At 38.0% G+C, this 21,335-nt stretch overlaps 1 protein-coding gene across 4 annotated transcripts in view; it reads left to right on the forward strand.

Annotated features, from left to right (window-relative positions):
• EHBP1 (EH domain binding protein 1) overlaps positions 1-21,335 on the forward strand; it is a 378,411-nt gene that overhangs the window by 262,863 nt on the left and 94,213 nt on the right. For all 4 annotated transcript variants that reach the window (XM_062209516.1, XM_062209514.1, XM_062209518.1 and 1 more), the window contains one exon: positions 2,901-3,044. In XM_062209516.1, coding sequence (XP_062065500.1) covers positions 2,901-3,044 — 144 coding nt within the window. The remainder of the gene's footprint in view (positions 1-2,900; positions 3,045-21,335) is intronic.

Consider the following 21,335-nt stretch of genomic DNA (forward strand, 5'->3'; position numbering starts at 1 on the left):
GACCAGGAAGAAGCACCTGGCTCCTGGCTTCGGATCGGCACAGCGCGCCGGCCGTAGCGGCCATTTTGGGGCTGAACCAACGGAAGGAAGACCTTTCTTTCTATCTCTCTCACTGTCTAACTCTGTCAGATAAAAAAAAATAATAAAAAAAGAAAGATCTCTATCACTTTGCATTTCAAATAAATAATAAAGAAATCTTCAAAAATAGTTAATATTTATCCAATATATACTGTATACCAGTGCTCAATATTTTACTCTATTACTTAATTTGTACATTGTCCTTATGAGAGTTGATCTATTTTAATCCCTGTTTTATGAATGAAGAAACTGGCTTAGAGCAATTGAGCAATTTGCCTGCAATTAAGTATTGGAATTGACGTTTTAATTGACATTTAAATTTAGGTTTCTTTAACTGCAAAGTTCTTAAACATCATGTAATAAAATATAGGGTAGTTTTGTGATATGGGTGTGTGTGGGCATATGTATGTGTATTTTTATTTGAGATACAGAAGCAGGGCTCTTGTCTGCTGGTTTACTCCTCAAATATCTGCAATAATCAGGACTGGACAGGGCCAAATCCAGAAACAGGATAGTCAATCGAGGTATCACAAAGGTTGTAGAAAACCAATACTGATGCCATCAGCTACCGCCTCCCCGGGTCTCCACTGGAGAAATTGGAGGAAACTGGAGCCAGGAGCTGGATATCAAACCTAGGTACTCCAATATGAGATGTGTAGTTTTTAAGTGTTACATTTCTTATTAATAGTGGAAGAGAGATCTTACCTCAAAATTCAGAATTCATTTGATTAATTGTTTCTGGTTTGAGAAAGTATTGATTTTGTAATCAACCAAAATGCACTGACAAATTCTGTTAAACTCTGTCACTATGAACTTAGAATCTGTCATTACCAGATATATTTCATTTGTATCTATTTTGTTTAGTAATTTATATTACATACTAATGTAAATTAGTATGATTAGTACTCTTAAAATCTTAAGTGATGAAAATGTTCTGGAATTGGGTTATAGTAATAGATCACAGTCTTATGAATATACTGAAAACCAAATTACTTATATAATTTAAGGAAAATATTGCCTTATTTCCTTATATAAGGAATTTTAGATAGTTAAAATATAAAGGTCACAGAGAGACCCAAAAATGAGATACAGATCATTTTAATTTTACATAATATCAAATAAAATGATAGATTTACTGTTTTTCATTTCCTCGACCATAAGTAGTACTTATGATTGAACCAAAACTGTGCAATGAAAGGGAAGTAAAAGACATTTAACTATCAGTGGTTCAGATGGTGCTTAAGTTGCCAGTATCCCACTGCAGGGTACCTGAGTCTGATACCTGACTCCAGCTCCTGATTTCAGTCCTGCCAAAGCAAAACCTTGGAGGCAGAATGATTGCTCAAGTAATTGGATTCCTGCTACCTACATAGGTGACCTGGCCCACCCCAGACCTGGCTATGGCAGACATTTGGGAACAGAGTGGAAGCTTGTTTTCTCAGTCTCTTTATGTCTCTCTAGTACCAAGTACTAGTAATTTGGACTAAAAGGAGTATGGATATTTGTTTTTTGGGTTAGTGCCGCCATTTAAGAACTGATTTTCATTGATGGCCAATATCAATTGTCCTTCAAATATATTCTAAAATTACATACGAGGGGTAGGTGTTTGGTGGATGCTACTTGGGACACCCACATCCCATATCTAGCATGCCTGTGTTCTGTTCAAGTTCCAGTTCTGCTCCTGATTGCAGCTTCCTGATAATGTTTACCCTGGGAAGCAGTGGGATGATGGGTCATGTAGTTGTATCCCCTGCACTGATGTGAGACCTGGATTGAGTTTTAGGTTCCTGGCTTTGGCCTGTCTTGACTGTGGCTGTTGCAGGCATTTTGGGAGTGAACCATTGAATTTAAAAACTCTGTCTCTCTGCCTTTCAAATATGTTAATTAAATAAATAAAAAATATTTTAAAATGTGAAATTACAAATTAATCTGGAAGAACATATGGTATGGTGGTTTTGTTAAAAGGAGAATGAGGAATGGAAAAAAATGACTTTTTTTTTAATGTAGTAGTTTTGAATTTTCTATAAATATTAATTGTCAAGAACTTAAAGGATTATTGCCACAGGTATTTAAAATCTATCAACATACAAATTTGGAACATACAATTCGTTAAGACTATAAAAATAAAACTGGGTAGTGAGTGTTTAGCCTGACAGTTAGGACACCCACATCTCATATATCAGAGTGCCTGGGTTTGATTTCCAGCTTTGACTTCCCCCTAGTACAGATGCTGGGAGGCAGTGGTGCTGGTCCAAGTAATTTGTGCCTCCCAGGTAGGAGGCCTGGACTGCATTCCTGGCCCCTGGGTCTGTTGTGGCCCAACCCCTGCTATTGTAGTATTTGGGGAAAGAAACAGAAAAAAACACCCTTTCTGTTTGTGTATATATTTATCTCTCTGTCTCTGTCTCTCTCTTTCTGCCTCTAAAATAAATAATATTTTAAAATAAATAAATATATAAAACTGTGAACTTTAAAAAATGTCTTTGACTACCAAATTATTCTATATGAGCAAATGCAAAAAATAGATGGGATATATGTATGGGCTTTATGCTTTATGGAAATGTGTTCTAATCAAAGTATAATTAGATTTAATACAGTTTTAGGCAGTAAAGACATGTTTCTTTTATGTCATGATTTATGTATTTATTCCAGTTTCTAGTCAACATTAATGTTCTCTGTAGGTAATCTCATGATCTCACGGAGCTACAGTCTGATTTCTGACCCCTGTTATTTCAAGAGATTGGTTAACTTTAATTAGTTTACAAATGTAGATTACATATTCCTTATTTTTTGGCTTCTAATTCTGTATCTTTCCTTTTAAGCATCGAATGTTATCCAGACAAGAAGAACTTAAAGAGAGAGCAAGAGTTCTGCTTGAACAAGCAAGAAGAGATGCAGCTTTAAAGGCAGGCAATAAGCAGAATACCACCACAGCCACACCACTCTGCAGCAGCCAGCTAAGTGATGTGAGAAATGCTCATTGAAAAAACCATTAGTTGCTTCTTGTAATTATGGGTGTTTGCTTGTATCTTTGCTAAATTAGCTTTTCACACACTTGGTACATTATGGGTACTTGGTACACTTACTAAACTGATAAGTTCCTAACTGTAGGAACATGCTGTCATTATTCCTACACAGCAGTGTTAGCTATGAGGAAAAGTAAGATCCTGGAATATAATTTTGACATTTACATGAATCTTTTTTTTTCTGTTAGTTTATGTTTGATAACTATAGTACTTTAAGATTTTTTTTGTGTGTGTATGGAAGTTAATTTTCTTGGAAATGTTTTACTTTACTCTTCAAGATATCCAAACTACTTTCCAGTTGAGAAAATTGAGGCCAGTAGGTAAGGTAACTTATACAGGGTCACACAGAGTCAGTAAATGATGAATCTAAGATTTCCACTAGGCCATTTTTAGATTCCAGAGTCAGTGCTCTTTCTTATCAGATACTACCATCCCTGCATTAAACCGTATTTTTATACATGTTTATGTGCAGTGCTTCTCAGATAATAATGATTATATGATAATAGAAGCACTTAAGTTTAAGGATACATAAACCTTTTCATGAACCTAGAAACTGGTAACCTCCACCCCACCACCAAACTCATGCATACATAAAATTGCGTATTTGTTTTAAGGCTTTGCAGAGACCAATTTTGTAACTTCTGACCTTAAATACTGTTTTTCAAATTCAAGGCTTTATACCATAATTGGATGTAAAATCATTTTAGTGGGCTACGAAATTTATTTTTAATGAAAAAGTATAGAATGGAGTAGAAAATATCAGAATTCGCTATATATATAAGCATGGTATTTTTTGTGAAATTTGGTTGTATGAGAGTGTGTGTGCTTACTGGATCTTGAAAAAAAAATACATTTTTAAACCTGGGATCAGGATGAAATAGTTTGAGAGAGACTGTCATTGTGCAGTGTACTAAGCTACTTCTTAAGATAGCCATATTCCATATCAGAGTGCCAGTTTGAGTTCTTTCTCTTCTGCTTCAGATCCAGCTTCCTACGAATGCATTCAGGGAGGTGCTTGGGCCCCTGCCACCATGTCGGGTGGAGTTCTGGGCTCCTGGCTTCAGCCTGGCATTTGGGGAGTTAGCTAGCTGATGGAAAAATCTCTCTCTCTGTCATTCAAGAGGATGAAAATAAATACATATTTTTTTAAAATTTAAAAAAATGCTAATCTAGATGACTGTTCTTACTAAGGAAGATCTTGTAGTCTCATGTTAGCTTTTTCAGTGCTTAGCCATCTTTCATCAATTTGTTGAGTCAGTCATTTGCCAGACATTTTGGGAGTGTCTGAATTGTGTCTATTCAGTGACAGGAAAAATTGAGTTTCTCCCTTCATGGCTTTATATCCTGGGAAGGACAGATAACAACAAATAAATAAGCAAGGTAATTACAGTGAAATTTGCATAATATGGTAGAAGGTAATTTGAGAAGGGAGGGGCTTGAATGACTTGCGAGGATATTTGAACTAATATTTGGTGGATAAGACAAATCTGGTCAAGTGGAATACCACTAAAATAGTATTTTCTTCAAAATGAAAGTTATTTTGTTTATATTTGTGATAAACTTTGTTTTATAATTCTTCCAGGCTTTAAAAATTGTGCAAAATTTGTACCTTTATTTTTTCTTTTAGAATATAATTTAAAAGTACAATAATGAAGTTTAAAGATAAAATAACTGTAACTTGATTTTCAATTCAGAATATTTTATTTTATATTTAAATGATCTGCTTACCAAGTGGATTTAAAAACTGATTTTACCAGGGCCTCATTGTGGCACAGCAGATTAAGCCACCACTTGTGATAGAATCCCATGTCGTAGCACTGTTTGGAGTTGTGGCTGTTCCGCTTCTGATCTAGCTCTCTCCTGATGTACCTGGGAAAGCAGCAGAGGAAGGCCCAACTACTTGGACTCCTGCCACCAACAAAGGAGACTTGGTTGGAGTTCTGGATTGCTGGCTTTGGCGTGGCCCAGCCCCAGCTATTGTAGACGTTTGAGGAGTGAACTAGCAAATGGAAGATGATGTTTTCTCTCTCTTTCCCCCTCTCTCTGCCACTCTGTCTTTCAAATATATAAAGAAATCTTTTTTTAAAGAAAGCATTCTACCTATGTGTAACTTTTACATAAATTACTAGTTATTATATAATATTTATTGAGTACTTAGTATGTGTGAAGCAAGATTCTAAGTGCTTTCATTTAAATTTTACTGTTTAGTCATCACAACAATTATTTAAGGTATTTATTATCATCCCCATTTTATAATTGAGAAAACTAACACAAAAACAAATACATGAATTGCCCACAGTCACATAAATAATAGGTGTCAGATTAGGAACTGAAAGATTATATTCTTAAAATATTTTGTTATATTATCTTCTTTTTTTTAAAGATGTATTTATTTATTTGAAAAGCAGAGTTACAGAGAAGCAGAGGCAGAGAGAGAGAGAGAGAGAGAGGTCTTCCATCTGCTGGTTCACTCCCTAAATGGCCATAACAGCTGGAGCTGGGCTGATATGAAGCCAGAAACCAGGAGCTTTCTTCTGGGTCTCACACATGGGTGCAGGGGCCCAAGGACTTGGGCCATCTTCTACTGCTTTCCCAGGCCATAGCAGAGAGCTGGATTGGAAGTGAAGCAACCAGGACTCCAACTAGTGCCCATATGGGATGCCGGCACTGCAAGCAGCAGCTTTACCTGCTACACCACAGCACTGACCTCTATATAGTCCTATATAGATCACCTGGACTAGTGAGATGGCATTGGTACATGCCACCTTGATGGGATTGTATTGGAATCCCCTGGCACTTTTCTAACTCCATCATTTGGGGCAAGTCCGATTGAGCATGTCCCCAATTGTACATCTCCTCCCTCTCTTTTTCTCATTCTTATATTTAACCGGGATCACTTTTCAGTTAAGATTTAGACACCTAAGAATAATTGTGTGTTAATTACAGAGTTCACAAAAAAATACTAAAATGGATAAAGTATTACTTAGATTTTAAAAAAACAATGCTATATTATGTAGGAGGGTGGCTATGGTGGGAAGAATCACTATATTCCTAAAGTTGTAATTATGAAATTTGTACTCATTAAATAAAAGGTTTCTTTGGGGGGAAAAAAAGTTTATTAAGTTACATGCTCTTGCACTACTGAATGGATGCAAGGAATTAGACTTCATCAAGAAAACTTGGGACAGGCATTTGGCCAGGTAGGTGAAGACACCGGTTAAGATGCCAGCATCCCATATTGGAGTGCCTAGATTTGATACCTGCCTCTGGCTTCTGACTCCAGATTCCTGGTAGTGTGGACTCTGGGAAGCAGTGGTGATGGCTCAAGTAATTGGGTTCCTACCACCCATGTGCAACATCTGGACTGAGTTCCCAGTGCCTGGCTTCATCTTGGCCTAGCTCCTGCCATTACAGACATTTTAAGTGTGAACCAGTGGTTGAGAGCTCTGTCTCTCTGTTTCCCTCTTTCTTTCATCTCTCAAATAGATAAACTCTTAAAATAATATATAATTTTAAAATAAAAGAGGATCATCATCTTGTTAACAAATAAAAAAGGAGGAGGAAGATGAGCATTTGGAGCAGCATTTCAAGAAAATGCTTGGGACACCTGCATCCCATATCAGGATGCAGCTCTGCTTTTTAATTCCAGCTTCCAGCTAAGGTGCATTCTGGAAGGCACCAGATGATGGCTCAAGTGGTTGGGTCCCTGCCACATATGTGGGAGACATTGAGTTCTCGGCCTCTGGCTTTGGCCTGGCCAAGCCCCTGCTGTTGGCAAGCATTTGGGGAATGAACCAGTGAATGGAACATCTGTGTGTGTGTGTCTATCTTTGTCTCTCTTTCTCTCTGTCTCTGCCTTTCAAATTTAAAAAATTAAAATACATTTTTAAAAAAATTTAAATGCTCATTCCTTTTACTAAGTAATTCCACTAAGGAAAATCAGTATACAGATTTTTATCACAATGTTATTGATAGTAGCAAAAATTTCAAAAATGCCCTAATTGCTCAAAAACAGGCGGATGATTACATAAATTACAACAAATACTTATAGGTCTTATGTAGCCATTAAAGTTATTATTGTCAGGAATAATTCTGAAGGAATATTTTAAGGATGTGGGAAAATGCTCACAATGTCATTTGTTCAGAAAAAAAGATTTGAAATTGTATATAGCATATGAACTCCATTTTGAAATACTATATTCTGTGTTTTATATATGCATTGAAAAGCACAGGAAAGAAAAAGCATCAGAAATACAAATGACTTACAAATGTTTTCCCCCCTTTCTGTATTAAACATATTCATATTAAGATAAATGTTTTTAAAGAAATTTTTGGTATCCAAAAAAATATTTTCAACACATTGTCTTCTTAGCATACCCCAATTCTTTTAAACTAGGATTGTATTTTAGTATCTCTGAAGAGAGAAACACAGAAAGAAATCTTCAATTTTGGCTGGCGCCGTGGCTCAACAGGCTAATCCTCCACCTTGCGGCGCCGGCACACCAGGTTCTAGTCCCGGATTCTATCCCAGTTGTCTCTCTTCTAGGCCAGCTCTCTGCTATGGCCCGGGAAGGCAGTGGAGGATGGCCCATGTCCTTGGGCCCTGCACCCACATGGGAGACCAGGAGAAGCAGCTGGCTCCTGGCTTTGGATCAGCGGGATGCACCGGCCGCAGCGGCTGTTGGAGGGTGAACCAACGGCAAAAAGGAAGACCTTTCTCTCTGTCTCTCTTTCTCACTATCCACTCTGCCTGTCAAAAAAAAAGAAAGAAAGAAATCTTCAATTTTATAGTTAGTGATATTAGTTTGAACCTAGGTGTGGAATAAATGGCTGATTTAATGGTAGATTTCCTGATCACATTGAGAAGACATAAAGTTCTTGATGACCACTGTTTGAAACTCCTACAAAATTATCATAGTATCTCATAAAATATATCATTGTTCCTTTGACTACTGACATAAATTAGGTTAGCTTTTTCTTTTTAAAGATGTATTTATTTATTTGAAATTAGAGTTACAGAACGACAGAGGAGAGACAGAGAGCGAGCTTCCATCTGCTGATTCACTTCCCAAATGGCCACAACAACCAGAGCTGGACCAAGCTGAAGCCAAGAACCTAGAGTTTCTTCCACATCTCTTAAATGGGTGCAGGGGCCCAGGGGCCTGAGCCATCTTCCACTGCTTTCTCAGGGCTTTCCCAGGTATACCAGCAGGCAGTTGGATCAAAAATGGAGTGGCTGGGACTTGAATTAGCGCCAGTATGGAATACCAGCACTGCAAGCTGTGGCTTAACACACTGCGCTATGACACCTGCCCAAATTAGCTCTCTTACATTTGTGTGTCAGTACTTTTTTTCCCAGAAAGAGCAACTCCATGGCATGTATCTGGCTAGCTACGTGCCAGCTGAATCACTTTGTTACATGCATTTCCCATGTGCTCAAAGATGTACTCTAATTCTTGTAAAACTATGGTTTGAACAATCCTAATGATACTTCCCTATCCTTCCTCTTTTAGGTTACCTATTTCTGCATTAAAAAAAACTATTGACATAAAGCAACCATTTTATTACATAAGTTCATAGAGTTATGAGTATTTGGCATTCCAACAGGACATACTGGGAGTGGCTTGTTTCTGTTCCATGATGTCCAGGGCGGCTTTCCACTTGGACTTCTGATGGATTGTCAACTGGGACACCTTCATGTGGGCTGTCCGTTTGGTCTTTCTGCTTCTGTAGTTTGGGTTTTTTTATAGTGTAGTGACTGGCTTACAAGAACAAATATCCCAGCCGGCGCCGCGGCTCACTAGGCTAATCCTCCGCCTTGCGGCGCCGGCACACCGGGTTCTAGTCCCGGTCGGGGCACCGATCCTGTCCCGGTTGCCCCTCTTCCAGGCCAGCTCTCTGCTGTGGCTAGGGAGTGCAGTGGAGGATGGCCCAAGTCCTTGGGCCCTGCACCCCATGGGAGACCAGGAGAAGCACCTGGCTCCTGCCATCGGAACAGCGCGGTGCGCCGGCCGCAACGCGCTACCGCGGCGGCCATTGGAGGGTGAACCAACGGCAAAAGGAAGACCTTTCTCTCTGTCTCTCTCTCTCACTATCCACTCTGCCTGTCAAAAAAAAAAAAAAAAAAAACTATTGACATAAAGCAACCATTTTATTACATAAGTTCATAGAGTTATGAGTATTTGGCATTCCAACAGGACATACTGGGAGTGGCTTGTTTCTGTTCCATGATGTCCAGGGCGGCTTTCCACTTGGACTTCTGATGGATTGTCAACTGGGACACCTTCATGTGGGCTGTCCGTTTGGTCTTTCTGCTTCTGTAGTTTGGGTTTTTTTATAGTGTAGTGACTGGCTTACAAGAACAAATATCCCAGCCGGCGCCGTGGCTCAATAGGCTAATCCTCCGTCTTGCGGCGCCGACACCCCGGGTTCTAGTCCCGGTCGGGGCGCCAGATTCTGTCCCGGTTGCCCCTCTTCCAGGCCAGCTCTCTGCTGTGGTCAGGGAATGCAGTGGAGGATGGCCCAAGTGCTTAGGCCCTGTACCCCCATGGGAGACCAGGAGAAGCACCTGGCTCCTGCCTTTGGATCAGTGCAGTGTGCCAGCCGCGGAGGCCATTGGAGGGTGAACCAACGGCAAAGGAAGACCTTTCTCTCTGTCTCTCTCTCTCACTGTCCACTCTGCCTGTCAAAAAAAAAAAAAAAAACACACACACACACAAAAAAACCACAAATATCCCAAGATAATAAGGCAGACATGTATGATATTCTTATACTCTAACCTTCCTTCCTTCCTTCCTTCCTTCCTTTTCTGATTTTATTTATTTATTTGAGAGGTAGAGTTACAGACAGACAAAGGTAGAGACAGAGAGAAAGGTCTTCTATCCACTGGTTCACTCCCCAAATGGCTGCAATGGCTGGAGCTGAGCCAATCCGAAGCCAGGAGCCGCTTCTGCGTGTCCCACGCAGGTGCAGGGGCACAAGTACCTGGGCCATCTTCTACTGCTTTCCCAGGCCATAGCAGAGAGCTGGATTGGAAGAGAAGTAGCCGGGTCTAGAACTGGTGCCAATTTGGGATGCCAGTGCTGCAGGTAAGTTCAACTGAGAGATATATAAAAAGGTTAATAAATAATGTGCAATTTGAGTGTATTCTAGAGTACTAAATTACTTAATATATATATATTTTTTTTGACAGGTAGAGTGGACAGTGAGAGAGAGACAGAGAGAAAGGTCTTCCTTTTTGCCGTTGGTTCACCCTCCAATGGCCGCCGCGGTAGGCGCGCTGCGGCCGGCGCACCGCGCTGATCCGATGGCAGGAGCCAGGTGCTTCTCCTGGTCTCCCATGGGGTGCAGGGCCCAAGCACTTGGGCCATCCTCCACTGCCCTCCCTGGCCACAGCAGAGAGCTGGCCTGGAAGAGGGTCAACCGGGACAGGATCGGTGCCCCGACTGGGACTAGAACCCGGTGTGCCGGTGCCACAAGGCAGAGGATTAGCCTATTGAGCCGCGGCGCCGGCCCTAAATTACTTAATATTTCAAAAGTCAATGTAAGTAACCACATTAACAGAGTAAAGAAGAAAAGTAAAACAATAAATTTTAGGGGCTGGCGCCATGGCTCACTTGGTTAATCCTCCGCCTGCAGCACCGGCATCCCATATGGGCACCAGGTTCTAGTCCCGGTTGCTCTCTTCCAGTCCAGCTCTCTGCTGTGGCCCAAGTGCTTGGGCGCCTGCACCTGCGTGGGAGACCAGGAAGAAGCACCTAGCTCCTGGCTTTGGATCAGCACAGCACCGGCCATGGCGGCCATTTGGGGAGTGAACCAACAGAAGGAAGACCTTTCTCTCTCTCTCTCTCTCTCTCTTTCTCACTGTGTCAAATAAATTTTTAAAAAAAATTAAGCAAATTACTTATTTATTTATTTGAAAGGCAGAGTAACAGAGAGAAGGAAAGATCTTTCATCCACTGATTCACTCCCCAAATGCCTTCACTAGCTTCTGCTGGGAAAGGCTGCAACCAGGACCCAGGAACTTCATCCCAGTCTCCCATATAGGTGGCAGGGAGTTAAGCATTTGAGCCATCATCTGCTGTCTCTCAGGTGCATTTAATAATAAGCAAGATCAGAAGTGGTGTATCCTGGACTCAAACCAGTATTCCAATATAGGATACTGGCATCCCAAGCAGCAATTTAACCTGCAGCCCCACAATGCATCTCCCAGAACAATAATTTCAATATATAGTCCCCCAAAAGAAGTTTGAAAAATGTCAACATTGATTCATGATGCAGAGGAAAAATAAAATGTAATTCTTACCAACTAGGAACAGAAAACTTAATTAATAAAATATATCTATTAAACTCCTATAGAAAACATTGTACTTAATTATGAAACATTAAAGCTTTCCATTTGAAACAAAATAAAAGATAGGGAAGTTCACTATCACTTCTATTCAACATCACAGTGAAAATCCTATGACAAGTAGAAGAAATAAAAGGTCTAAGGTGTGAAAAGGGAAAAATAAAACCACTATCATTCACTAGAAATGATTTGTACATAGAAAATTTTAAAAACTACAACTAAATTATTAAGCTAAAAAAGTAAGGTTATCAAAATAACTGGATACAAAATTAATATTCAAAAGTAAATTATATTGCAAGAATATACCCAAATGACCAAGAAGCACATAAAATGATCTTCAGCATCATTAGTTATCAAGAAAATACAAATTAAATCTACCTTGAGATCCCACCTTACACCTAAAAGAAAGGTTAAAATTTAAAAGACTGGCAGTAACAAATGTTGGCAACAACATGGAGCAACTAGAACTCAAATATTACTAGTGGGAAAACAGTTGGCCCATTTCTTGTAAGTTAAACTGGCACTTACTACATGACCTAGCAGTTTCATTTGTATTTACTGAAAAATACTAAAAACATCTGCCCACATAAAAATTTGTACACAAATGTTCACAGCAATTTTATCAGTAATACTCAAGAACTAGACAAAATCAAATGCTCCTGAACAGATAAATGAATAAATGCAGTGTGATGTATCCATATAACAGAATACAAGTTGAACACCCCTAATCCAAAAATCTGAAATCTGAAGATTTTGATTATTATTTTCAGAGTAGGATTATATTAATACTAGGATTAGGAAAATTGGATTATCAGATTAGAGGTGCTCAAATATTGTAGAATCCAGGCAACATCAATATATGAAACACTTCTGGTTCCAAGCATTTTAGATAAGAATTAATCAACCTGTACTACATGGCAGATGAATAAGCCACTGAGACACAAAATATAGCAATATATAAATCTCAGAAATACTATGCTGAGAACACAAAAGAGGATAAGTATGATATTACATAAAATTCTACAGCAGACAAAACTAATGTAGAGTAGCAGAAAGCAGATCAGGTGTTTCCTGGGGTCAGAGTAGTTGGGATTAACTTCTAAGGAATATGAACAGATTTTCTAGGGATATAAGGGATGTATAACTTTATTATCTTTGTGAGTATACAAGTGTATACCTTTGTCAAAACTCATCAAACTTCATATGGGTACATGTTACTATATGTGAATTATACCTCAAAAAGTTTATTTAAAAAAATGTGTTTAGTATGTATAAAAGGCAGCAAAGTTTAAAGGACTCCTTACAGTAGTATCAAAAATAAATAATATTCTGGGCTAGTGTTGTAGTACAGTGTGTAAAGCCACCATTTGTGACTCTGGCATTCCATATGAGTCCTGGCTACTCCACTTCCCATCCAGCTCCCTGCTAATGTGCCTGGGAGAGCAGTGGAAGATGGCCCAAGTTGTTGGGCCCTGCTACCCAGGTGGAGTTCCAGGCTCCTGATTTTGGCCTGGTCCAGTGAATGGAAGATCTCTATCTCTTTCTCCCTCTCTCACACTCTGTCTCTCCCCATCTCCCTGTAACTCTGCCTTTCAAATAAATGAATCTTTTAAAATAAATAGATAGTCTATATAAGAATAAATTTAACAAGAACTATGTGAAGTATTTAAACAGTAAAATGAAAACATTCTGAAATATTTTTTTATTGTGATAAGAAGACTTAACATGAGACTTTATCCTCTTAACACATTTTAAATGTATCATTCAATCTTATTGACAGTGTTGTATAACAGATCTGTAGGACTTATTTATTTTGTTTAACTGAAACTTTATGCCTGTTTAGTAACTTCCCATTTCCTCCTCACTTCAGCTCCTAGCAACCAGTTCCTTCATTGTATGAATTATTTAAACACTTAGTATAATGTCTTTAAGTTTTATCCATGTTGTAGTATATGAAGGACTTCCTTTTTTATATAATGCTTTTATTTAATAAATATAAATTTCATAAGTACAACTTTTGGATTGTAACTATTCTTCCCCCCATACCCAGCCTCCCACCGCCAAAACATCCCAACTCCTACTCCCTCTCCCATCCCATTCTTCATTAATATTCATTTTTAATGATCTTTATATACAGAAGATCAACTCTATACTAAGTAAAGATTTCAACAGTTTGCACCCACACAGACACACAAAGTATAAAGTACTGTTTGAAGATTAGTTTTACCATTAATTCTCATAATACAACACATTAAGAACAGAGGTCCTACATGGGGAGCAAGTGCACAGAGACTCCTGTTGTTGAATTAACAATTGACACTCTTATTTATGATGTTAGTGATCACCCAAGGCTCTTGTCATGAGCTTCCAAGGCTATGGAAGCCTCTTGAGTCCACAAACTCTGACGTTATTTAGACAAGGTCCATAATCAAGGTGGAAATTCTCTCCTCCCTTCAGAGAAAGGTACCTCCTTCTTTGATGGCCCTTTCTTTCCACCGGGATCTCATTCACAAAGATCATTCATGTAGGTCATTTTTTGACACAGTGTCTTGGCTTTCCATGCCTAAAATGCTCTCATGGGCTTTTTAGCCAGATCTGAAAGCCTTAAGGGCTGATTCTGAAGCCAGAGTGCTGTTTAGGGCATTTATCATTCTATGAGTCTGCTGTATGTCCTGCTTCCCATATTGAATCATTCTCTCCTTTTTAATTCTATCAATTATTATTAGCAGATACTTGGTCTTATTTATGTGATCCCTTTGACACTTAATCCTATCTTTATGATCAGTTATGAACTTAAACTGATCACTTTAACTAGTAAGATGGCATTGGTACCTGCAAATGGGATTTGGAGTCCCATGGCAAGTTTTTAAGCTTTACCCTTAGGGATAAGTCCAAGGGAATGGTGCCAAACTGTACATCTCCTCCCTCTCTTATTCCCACTTTTATTTTTAACAGGAATCAATTTTCAATTGGATTTTAAACACCTAAGAATAATGAAAGACTTCCTTTTTTAAGGTTGACTAGGATTCTACTGTATTTATATACCACATTCTCTTTATCCATTCATTCATCTGTTGACTGATATTTGGATTGTTTCTACATCTTGACTGTTGTGAATAATGCTTGAATGAACATTGGAGTGCTATTCTACAAGACTTTGATTTCAGTTATTTTAGATAAATATCCAAAAGCAGGATTGCTAGATCACATGGCAGGTCTGTATTCTATTCATTCATCCATTCATTCATTCACTTATTTATTTATTTATTTTGAGCAACCTCATACAGTTTTCTGTAGCAACTGTACCATTTTCCCCCCTACCTACAGTGTGCATGGGTTTCAATTTTGCTACATTCTAGCCAACCATGATTATATATTTTGTTTTTTAGATAATTCCATTCTAACAGGTAAGAAGTGATGTTTCATTGTGGTTTTGATTTACATTGCCCTGATGATGAGTGATATAGAACATCTTTTCTCTACTTGTTAGACATTTGTATGTCTTCTTTGGGGAACTGTCAAGTCCATAGTTCATTTTTAAATTGGGTTATCACTTTGTTTTTTAAATTTTTTTTAAAAGCCCATTTAAAAAAGTATTTATTTCAGGTCAAAGACACAGAGAGCTCCCATCTACTGTTTCACTTCCCAGATGCCTGCAACAGCTGGAGCTGGGTTCGACTGAACCTGAGAGCTGAATCCTGCATGGGTGGCAGGGACCCAACTACTTGAACTACCACCTGTGCCTCTAACATGTACACTAACAAGAAGCTGGAATTGGGAGCAAAGTCAGGACTTAAATCCTGGCATCCCAAGTGGCATCTTAGGCCAAACACCTACCCCAACCCATTTTTAGCCTAGACTTAAATCCTGGCATCCCAAGTGGCATCTTAGGCCAAACACCTACCCCAACCCATTTTTAAATTGGGTTATCAGTTTTTAGAGTTTTTTGGCTATTGAGTTGTAGGTCCTTATATATTTTGGAAATCAATCCCTTATCCAGTACATAAACATTTCTCTCATTGTATAGGTCATCTTTTTGTTCTATTGATTGTTTCCTTGTAACTTTAAGTCACAGAACATCATTTCTCTTATATTATTTTGACCTAAGTAGTCACAAAGTTCCACTTAGGTTTAGAGAGAAAAGACATAGACCGTACCACTCAGTAAGAGGAATGTAAGAGTCACAATGTAGGGAGAAGCTTTAAAAAGTATGCAAAAATATAATTAAAGGGCTAGTGTTGTGGTGTAAAGGGTTAAGCCACCTACAATGCTGGCATTCCATATGGGCACCAGTTCATGTCCTGGCTGCTCCACTTTCTATCCAGATCCCTGCTAATGCACCTGAGAAGGCAACAGAAGATGGTCCAAGGACTTGAGTCCCTGCCACCCATGTGGGAGACCCGGATGAAGCTCCTAGCTTCAACCTGGATGTTTCTGTCATTTGTGGAGTGAACCAACAGATGGCAGATCTCTGTCTCTCCTTTTCTCTGTAACTCTGCCTTTTAAATGAATAATTAAACATGTTATTCAAAAACAGAATTAAGCTGCGGCCTGGGCATGACTCTGTGGGTGTGGGGCCCCTCATATCATATCCCCAACCCTGGCCGGAAGCTGCTCAGAACTCCTGGACCTGGCCTCTTCATCTGCGCAAGTGGGCTCTGTACTTTCTGGCCTTCCCCTAGAGGCTTCTTGGCTCACAAGATAATGGCCAGCTCCCTGGAAATGGACCTGTCTATGGTGCTCAGTAAGATAGGTGTGAACCTGACCTACCCAACAAGGAGACTGTGAGGCACAGTGACATCCCATTGCTGCCTGTGAAGCTGCACATCATCCTGACTTCTTCATGGACGAGATGGGGCCGACGTGTAACCTGGGGTCATCATCAGACCTGTTGAGTGGAGCTGAGTGCCTTACAGTTGGCCCCCAAAGTGATCCACTGCGTAACCAACACAGCTGGGCTGGTGCAGAAGGGTGCCACAGTATAGGCCACGGGCACCCATGCCTTGACAGAATGAAGCTGGAATTCTCCATGATGTCCATGCTGGCCACTTCCACTTGTGCTCCTCACAAGAAACATGGCCCCTTAAGGCAGCCCCTGCCCTCCTGTGTGCCCCAGAGCACTTGGCCCTGTCATTACCCCTCCCCAGCTTTGCAGGGAGAAAGCAGGCTCAGGGATTTTTGAGGTCCTTGTGGTAAAACCTTCTTAACTGCTCAGACTAAGAAGTACTATTTACTGTCCTGTCCAATGGTGGAAGAGCTCTGACTGGGTGACTGATGCTGAATTCAAGTCGGAACCCAGCTCTGGCCAGACCATCAGTGTGTCCTCCAGGTGAAGCCTGAAGCAGGGTCAGTTTGATGCCAGGGTGGGAGACTGAGAATAAACAGGATAGAACTTTTCTGTGAATTGATAAATGAAATGAGCAACTTAGAATTGTCACAGTCAATCAATAAGTGTATGGAATTAAGACCATGCTTATGTTTAACTTTTTCTTTATAGGTATACCATTTTAGAAGTGTTATTCTGTGTTAACTTTAGCTTCTTTAATAAAGTTTATTTTTATTAGGAAAAGAATTAAAAGATACGTTTATTTTACTGCAAAAAAAATTGAAATCCATGCATAGTGTTTTTATAATATGCATTTTCTACAAACTTCTTGAAGGCTCTTTATAAGAAAAACATGTGACATATTAGGTATTATTGCAGCCTCTTTTCAGTTAATGTTTAAACTCAATTGAAAACCCTTTCTTATACATTCTACTTTGCTCATTTTTTCAGATGTCAAACCCTATGTACGTGTGTTGGGAAAAACACTACTTTCATGTTCTAGGACAGTTGCTCTTATTTTGACACTTGATACTCTGTAGCTAAAATTGAAATGATTTATTCAAGAGAATATAAAATATCAGATAAGTATAATTTCACAAATATGGGGGAGGTGAGATCTTGCCATTAATTCTCAGATTTTCAGTTTAGAATGCAACTGGATAGCAGGTTAATATCTTTTCCAGGGACATAGTTGTTTTCTGAAATTCTCTTTTTTAAAAGTCATTTCTGGGTAGCTTTTATGCATACAGATTGTGATTATTTAGGCAATGCTATCCATGTGTTGGAAAAGTAGTATGGCTGACAAAGCAAAAAATGTAAGGGAAAAGTCCCAGTTTCATCTCTGGAGCAATTAGATGTGAATTAAGTGATATTAGAGCAAGAAATTACTTAATCTCTCTGATTCTGTTTTCCCATTTGTAAAGCGGAGACAAAATCTATCCCTGCCCCCTGCCATTTGAAACTCAAATTAAAAGATGCCTGTGGTGAAGTACCCCAAATCATGACTAATAGTCAGCCTCACTTATGTGTCAGCATCCACATACATCACTCTATAGAGATCAGAGACTTCTGGTAAATAAAAAGCAGCTCTAAATCCCTCTGTTCTCCTCTCCCAAAAGTGATTGGGATCTAATTTAGGAATATATCTATATTTTTACTTTGATTTTGCTCTTTAACTTGTGCTTTAATTTACAGTGTGTAAATTAAACCCTTTTTTTTGTCTGGGGGATAGGGGAGTAAGGGAAGAAGGATGAGGGAGAGGTAGACAGAAAGCACTCCAATCTGCTGGTTCATTCCCCGAATGCTTACAACAACCAGGCAGGGCCAAAGCTGAAGTCAGGAGCCATAAACATAATCTGGGTCTCCCACATGAGACTTGAACCCAGGCACTCCAATTTGGAAGGCAAGCATCCCAAGTGGTATCTTATCTGCTGTGTTAAACACCTGTCCCTCTCTCAGAAGGTCTTTAAATCAGAACAAATTATCACTGAATAGAAGTTAATGTGTTCCTTTGTTTCAAGTCGATGAAATTACTTTTTGCCACTTTGGAACTTAAGGTACTCTGTATCATCCATTTTTTACTATTCTGGAATCCTACCTACATAAAATCTTCATTTGTTATTATAGTGTGCATATACCAAATCTTTAACACATACCAGGTTTTCCCATATTCTGGGACTGTGATTCAAATTCAGCTCACAACTCTGCCTTGATTCACAGCACTATATTCCTTCTTCAAGTTATATAGCTTTAGGCAGCAAGTCGGAAGCTATCTCTAAGACATTGAAAACAGCTCTTTTTAATCTTATTTGATGGATCCTTATGTCCAAACCTATTTAAGTTATCCTCAGGAAAGTTTCTAGTTAGTGTTTCTCTTAAAGGACAACTCACAAACACAGATACTATAAAACCTTTAGTTTTTCTTAATTTTCATTGGGACTGCCATTGCATGTTTCATTGATAACTTGATAAGACTACACATGGCCCTGTTTGCCTTGGGTTTTGGTTTTTTGTTTTTATTTTGTTTTGTTTTTGGTAGATGAGGAGGACGGGATATGATTCATTTTTACCTTTGTGCCTTTAGATTCTCATTTATCCTGTTTCGTTCCCTGAAGTTGTTTTTCTATAGGCAATAGATTTCATTGCTGCGGGTTTCTGTGATCTAAGAGGACTCTTCTAAAAGTTCATGGAAGGTGTTTATTATTTAAAACATGATTGCCTAGGTTTCAGAAATTTTTGGCAGCAGTTAAGATGCCCACATCTCACACTGGAATACCTGGGTTTGAAAGCTGGCTCTGGCTCCTGACTCCAGCTTCCTGCTAATACAGAACCTAGGAGGCAGCAGTGATGGCTCCAGTAATTCCTGTGACCCATATGGGAGGCCTAGGCTGAGTTCCTGGCTCTTGGGATCACCCCAGCCTAATCCTGGCTGTTGTGCACATTTGAGGAGTAAACCAGGAGATGGAATCTCTCTGACTCTCAAGTGAATATTTTAGCAATAATTAAAATAAAAAGATATATCTTAAATATTTTGCCACCGGAATAAACATCTTTTAGTTCTGTTTACCACAAGATTTTCGAAGTAAGTTCATGTTTCTTTTCCTGTTCCTTTTGCTCTCTGAATTTTCAGGCATTACATTTTACCAATATAAGTTTTAGATAAGAAATTTGTGTTCATTGTTTTTCATATGTACTGAAAAACATTTTTTTAGTGTACAATTCAGGAGTTTGTCAGCATCAGCAAGTCTAGCCATTTTAGAATCCAAAAGAACCTTCCTGATTACATAATATAAATGCAAACTCTAAGAAAAATGGAATTCTTTTCAAGAAAAATGTTTCATGCCTTCTCTTTTGCTTTTTTTTTTTACAAACATTTATTTTTTTGAAAGTCAGATTTATATACATATATATAACTTGCTATGCTACAACATCCACCTCACATTATTTTTTCTAAGAATGAGTAATCACTATGTTCCTAAATCTGTATGTATTAAATACATAAAACTTGTATAACTTAAATAAATTTTTTAAATGAATAAAATCTATTTTATAAATGAAATCTCTACAACAAGAGAATCCAAATGAATCTTCCATCTAATTAGTTTAAACACAGTTTATAAATTGATAAATGTTTGGTTTTGTTTTTTTCTGCAACAATGTACTGTGTTTGCAGATAGTTCCTAGATATTTGGAAGCTTTTTTAAAAAGAAATATCAGAATATATTAGAATGCTATCAGAAAATATTAGAATGCTATCATAAAACATACTTGACTTTTTCTCCTAATATTCACTTTGCCAGCACAATGACCCACGCATTGTACTCAGTTGATAGAGAAGCCTCACAGTTTCACTTAGCAGGTAGTGGAATCAGACTACAAGTTAGCAGTAACTTCTGAATGGTTTTCAGTGTCTGTCTTTAAAGGTTCACAGGAATGTTTGACTCTTCTAAGGAAAACTGTATATATGGGACAGGGTTTTAGTTTGGTTAGTTGTTAGTTAAAGGCAAAGACCAATAATCAAAAGAGATACAGATACAGTGACTTTTTTTTGTTTTGTTTTGCTAGCCTTTTAAAAACTCCAAATGGCTTATTTGGTAGAACTAAGAGAATGTGGGAAATAAGGCTTTAACAGATTTTTTGTTCCAATGAAGGGTAGGGTGTCAGCCTTGTACTTTTCATGTTGATTTGAAAATATTGATTTAAATAGGAGTAGTCTGTCATGCAGATAATTGTGGCAGATTGAAATAAGATTACTAGATCTTTTCCAAATAACAAAAGAAGCAGTTTATCATCCAATTGATTTTAAAAAAACAACAATATTAACTAAAATTACCAGAGATTTTGGTAGTCCTTGATAGATAGTAACTTTTTCTGTAGTTTTCATACATAGGTATTCTAAATATCTAAGTATTTATCATCATAAAATATGTGTAAGGTTAAATTTATTTATTTATTTATTTATTTGTTACATTTAAGTAGCTAACTTCTACAAATCAAGGGTTTGAAATTAATTTCAAGCTAAAATTTTAATTTTTCCAAATTATATGTATTAACAGTCTGTTATTAGGAAAAATTAGATTAACATTTTAAAAGAAAAAAAAATTAAAAAAATTAAAAAAACATTTTAAAAGGACATCAATTATCAGTTATTATAAAAAGAAATCTAAAATGCAATAATATATTGAATGAATTAGGAATTTTTATTCTCTGTATATGAGCCAAATTGTTTATGTCTAGGACTCTGAGGAGAAAATATATTTCTTATTTTTTACTGACACAATCACCAAAAGATTTACTGCATATAATCCATTTCAGACCAGTAAGAGACATTAAAAGTATGGCTAATCTTTTTATAGTTACATATTAGAAGAGAAGAATGCTGTGATACTTCTATGTTTGGCAAAAATACCTCTGTACAAGGCAGTGGTTTTTATTCCTTATGATTTAAATAATAGTTTTCTATTATGTCTAAATTTAAGTTGATTTGAAGTCAGCTGTCCTAACAATGGTTACTAGAATTCATAGAAAACATATTGTTAGCTTGCTAGCGTTATCT

The sequence above is a fragment of the Lepus europaeus genome, chromosome 13 (assembly GCF_033115175.1).
Source record: "Lepus europaeus isolate LE1 chromosome 13, mLepTim1.pri, whole genome shotgun sequence".
In the NCBI taxonomy this organism is placed as follows: Eukaryota; Metazoa; Chordata; class Mammalia; order Lagomorpha; family Leporidae; genus Lepus; species Lepus europaeus.